The sequence below is a fragment of the Littorina saxatilis genome, linkage group LG4 (assembly GCF_037325665.1).
Source record: "Littorina saxatilis isolate snail1 linkage group LG4, US_GU_Lsax_2.0, whole genome shotgun sequence".
NCBI classification, from domain to species: domain Eukaryota; kingdom Metazoa; phylum Mollusca; class Gastropoda; order Littorinimorpha; family Littorinidae; genus Littorina; species Littorina saxatilis.
In genome coordinates, this window is record NC_090248.1 from 59873649 (window position 1) to 59878556 (window position 4908).

Sequence of the window (4908 nt, forward strand, 5' to 3'; positions counted from 1 at the left end):
CGAAGGGCCATATCTGAGGGCGGTGCTGCTTTGACATATAACGTGCGCCACACACAAGACAGAAGTCGCAGCACAGGCTTCATGTCTCACCCAGTCACATTATTCTGACACCGGACCAACCGGAGTGTGTGTGTGTGTGCATGAGTTTGTGTGTATGTTTGTGTCTGTATGAGTGTGTATATGTGTTTGTTTGTAAAGGTGTGTGTGTCCGTCTGTGTGTGTGTCCGTCTGTCTATGTGCGTATTTGTTTGTTTGTTTCCATAATTATCAGGGCGGTGCTGCTTTGAGATATAACGTGCGCCACACAAAAGGTAGAAGTCGCAGCACAGGCTTCATGTCTCACCCAGTCACATTATTCTGACACCGGACCAACCAGTCCTAGTATGCACTAACCCCATAATGCCAGCCGCCAGGCGGAGCACCCACTAGATTGCCAATTTTAAAGTCTTAGGTATGACCCGGCCTGGGTTCTAACCCACGACCTCCCGATCACGGGGCGGACGCCTTACCATTAGGCCAACAGTGTATGTGCGTATGAGTATGTGTATTGTGTGTATGAGATTTGTGTGAGTCAATGTGTGTGTGTGTGTGTGTGTGTGTGTGTGTCTGTGGGTGTGTGCGTGCGTACATGCGTGCGTATGTACATGTGTGTGTTTGTGTGTGTGTGTGTGTGTGTGTGTGTGTGTGTTTGTGTGGGGGTGTGTCTGTTTGTATAAGAGATAAAGAGAGAGAGAAAGAGAGAAAGAGAGAGAGAGAGAGTGGGTGGGTTGGTTTGTATTTGTGCGTGTGCGTAAGTGTATGTGTGTGTGTATGTGTGTTTGTTTGTAAATGTGTGTATGTCCGTCTGTCTATGTGTGCGTATGGGGGTGTGTTTTGTGTGTACAGTGAAGTGTGTGTGAGAGAGTGAGTGAGTGAGTGTGTATGTGTGTACGTGTGTACGTGTGTAACTTGTGTGTGTGTGTGTTCGTGTGTGTGTGTGTGTGTGTGTGTTTGAGAGAGAGAGAGAGAGAGAGAGAGAGAGAGAGAGAGAGAGAGAGAGAGAGAGAGAGAGAGAGAGAGAGAGAGAGAGAGAGAGAGAGAGAGAGAGAGAGAGAGAGAGAGAGAGAGAGAGAGAGAGAGAGAGAGAGAGAGAGAGGTTTGTCTTTCGCTGGGGTATGCAGTGCCTTGGCGTTGCACATCTACTTAATTCCGAGGAGCTACAGACTACAGTCTTTCGTGGATCTTTCAGTCTAAGTGAAAGTCTGCGGTGTTTTGAAGTTAGAAACTGACGAACACATTTTATCGGCATAATTTAAAGGGGACAGTATTCTAAACAACTTTGGGAGATATTCCACTCATATCGTGCGTAGATTTGGATCACATTGTTCAGTAGCCATGCTTAGTTAGATAAGCTGCTACGAAAATAGAAAGTTCAGCACGATAATTATGTTGACACACACAATTGAACAGTTTGTGCTAAAATTAAGTTGAAAATACTAACTATGCATTGAAGATCTAGCTACTCGTTGGTGTCCATGTTTGGTCCACATTATTCAGGCAAGCTTGGCACAAAAGTAGTGGGGTACGATGCAGCTAGTGCATTAATTAGCAAATACACGCCGAAGATGAAGAGGGAAAAGAAAGTGCATACTCGCGGTGTGGGAGACGTTCCATGCGTAAAAAGCGCTGCCAAATTTTGGTGACACCCAATGCATTTGTAAACGTTACAAACATAAAAGTAAAACGGTACACTGCCTACGACACCTACAGTTGCGAGCGATCTGAGCTGACTGCGAAAAAATTGCAACTCAGAGCTGGAACACTAACCGCCTCAGAGCTTTTTATACATGGAACGTCTCCCATACCTTGATACTGTTTAGTTTCTAAGGCCCGGCGCTCACCTACATGTATGTAATTCAGCAGGACAGACGACGCACTGCAGATTATTGAGGTGATTTTTTTTTTTGTCACCAGCCCGCTACACGTTGCGAGAAAAGAAAACAGGCCAAGTACTCGTCATAATCCCTATCGTAGCATGTAGTGTAGTGGCGACTGCGCAGATGTATGTTGCCCTTAAGCAACGTGAAGCTGCTGTGCCTGTGAAAGAACAGACGCAGCGCAACGATGTAGTCTGGTGCACATAAATGACCCACTGTAGAATGGATGCCTCAAAGCGGGCCAACTCAAACATTCTGTGAAGATCTCTGCAACGTTCATGGATATAACAATTTTGCTTCGTAGAGCGGTTGTTCGGTAGGGGTTGGAGCTGCTGACAGGGATATGATGAAGACGATGACAATCCACACTATTCCACTTCCACATTTTCAAAAGATGCCATGAGGAGAACAGGTAGAACAGGATAAGGAACATAATGAGGATAAGGTATCATATATGATAGTCCTGTAAGTTGGCTTGATTTCTTAATGTGGAAAACAAGCTGCCATGATCCATGTGTGTTTTCATGTTTTCAAGACCTGAGACTTTCTTGAAAAAGTGGTGAGAGTTGGAAAAAATACTTACTGGTGACAAGAAGAAGAAGGAGAAGAAGAAGAAGAAGAAACAGAAGCAGAACCAAAAACAGAAGAAGAAGAAGAGGAAGAAGAAGGAGAAGGAGAAGGCTCTTTAGTTGCCACCCTTGGAGAAGTTGGCGTGAGAACAGTAGCTGGAGCGGTGAGGGTTCAACAAGGAGTTGCTGAAGAAGAACTTTGCACGCCTCGAGACGCTGCCGCTAGAAGACAGGTCGGGGCAGTGGCGGTTAGACAGGGAGTTGCTGAAGAACAACAAGACGGTGGTCAGCATTCAGACCATTCACTTTGCACGCCTCGAGAAGCTGCCGCTGGAAGACAGGTCGGGGCGGTGGGGGTTAGACAGGGAGCCGTTCAGCGCCTTCTTCTCCGCGTCTTTCGTGACACACACCAAGGCCCGCAACTCTACGCGGAAGCGCGACGACTGCGTGACGTAGACAAAGAAGTTGACAGAGCTGTTGACCATCAGGACGACGGTGGCGGCGATGTGAGCCACGAAGTACATGCCGTGGTAACGCCGCTGCGGCCAGAACTCTGGCACCAGCATCCTGACGAGCGCCACGCTGATGGTGGGGGCCGTGCACGTGATGTAGATACACGACACCGTCACCAGCATCTTCACCAGCGTCACGTGACGTTGTTCGGCTGACGTCACCGTACCCCGAGCCTTCCGCCACGTCATAGCGTGCTTGAGCTTGACCACCGTGATTACTGTTGCCATGGAGACGATGACGAAGTTGACGAAGGTTATGCTGGACAGGACGACGTTCTCGATGACGTCAATACTGACTTTGTGACGTAGGTAGGTCTGGGACGCCTTCAGCGTGACGAAAGAGTCATCGCTGCTGACGTAATCCACTTTGACGTCATACTTTAAGACGTAGACAGAGCACAAGCCGCAGACGATGACGACGCTGAGGACGATGAGGGCAGCCATGGTTCGTGTCTTCATGGTGTTGGCGGCCTTCATGGGAAACACAACACACACGCACCTCTCCACCGCTATGATCATCGTCAGGGCCCCGGAGGAGTACAGGGTGGCGAACACGCAGGCCACCGCGTACTTCCGCACGGTGAACTTCCACACCTCTCGCAGGAAGGGGTCAAGGTCGCCCACGAAGCAGTAGGACGCCATGACGAACTTGGACGTGACGTAGAACAGGTCGGCCACCGCCAGGCTGAACAGACACAGGTTCATGCGATCTCGGAGCCCCTGGCGCGCAAAGACGATCATGTTGAGAATGTTGGTGGGAGCTCCGAGGAAAAAGAGCAGAGGTCGAAAGCCGCAATCCAAAGTAAACTCAACAGTCTTGAAAGCAGAGGGGCTGAGGATTCCTTGCAGCTTTGCAGGCGTGCTGAGGTCACTGGGAGTACAGTCCGTCGTCATTACGTCACTTGTGAGGTCATTGTAGCCGTACCGAGTGTCATTCTCGAAAATATTCGTCGCACATGCCATCTTCCTTTTCGATTGATCACAATATAATAACAGATAGTCGCTTGTTCAACACCACTTACATTAAAATGTGTTCATGGATTGTATTCATTTTAGTTTGTTAAACTGTTCAAATGTTCCTCCGATCACTCAATACCGACCAAGACCCAAAGTGGGTGTGTTCCTCTGGATCTGTAACAGGGGATGAATCATATGTCTGTCCTACATTCGCGAGAGAGACCACCCATGAGATAGAAATATCGTTCAATTCACACGTGGTGATATCATGAAAATGAGGTCGTGTCAAACTAGTCTGGCAGGGATTTTCCGCTGCTCATGCTGCCAAAGTCACCGAGACAAACGTCATTCTGGAAACTTACCACTTTTGCGCTTCCTGTTTCCTTTGGAAGAATTTTGTAGAACTAACACGTCATAATTATTATACTTTCTATATAAAATGACATCTCTTAGCTTTGGCGTCAACAATTGCACACAGCTTTGGAGGAGATTGAGGTTCGATAAAAGGCGTCTTCAGTGTGGACGCGTCGACCCCGGGATGTTTAGAGCTGAAGGCACGCAGGTACGGTATGTAGGATACACAGAATAATACATGGTTTGCTGTCTTGTACTAGATTTACACTCGTTGCTTTTTTATACGACACAGAAAGCCATGTAGAATTCTCTGTTTCTTCGTTCGACAGTCGTTCCATCATGTGCATCATAATTTAAGCATTATATGTTGTATTTCACGCTTGTGAGCTGTGAGAACTCCAATATTCACTTATAAACAACACTAAACAATACTTCCACGAGTAAAAAGACTATGCATGACTGCAGTTCACATGACCATTTGATGCTTTTCTGTCTAATTTCTTATCATTATCACTGTTGGTCCGGCCTTCTGTTCGTACATCCGTCTGTCTGTTTGCCTGTCTGTTCGTACATCCGTCTGTCTGTTTGTCTTTTTTTCTG

General features: G+C 47.4%; 1 protein-coding gene across 1 annotated transcript; it reads right to left on the minus strand.

Annotated features, from left to right (window-relative positions):
- Positions 1 to 2613: 2613 nt before the first annotated feature.
- LOC138963614 (psychosine receptor-like) lies at positions 2614 to 4516 on the minus strand. The gene has a single exon (XM_070335463.1). The coding sequence runs from the start codon at positions 3958 to 3960 to the stop codon at positions 2788 to 2790; it is 1173 nt and encodes a 390-aa protein (XP_070191564.1). The 5' UTR covers positions 3961 to 4516; the 3' UTR covers positions 2614 to 2787.
- Positions 4517 to 4908: the final 392 nt, after the last annotated feature.

Excerpts from the sequence above, each read along its gene's own strand:
- LOC138963614 (XM_070335463.1), bottom strand. The coding sequence starts at position 3,960 with ATGGCATGTGCGACGAATATTTTCGAGAATGACACTCGGTACGGCTAC.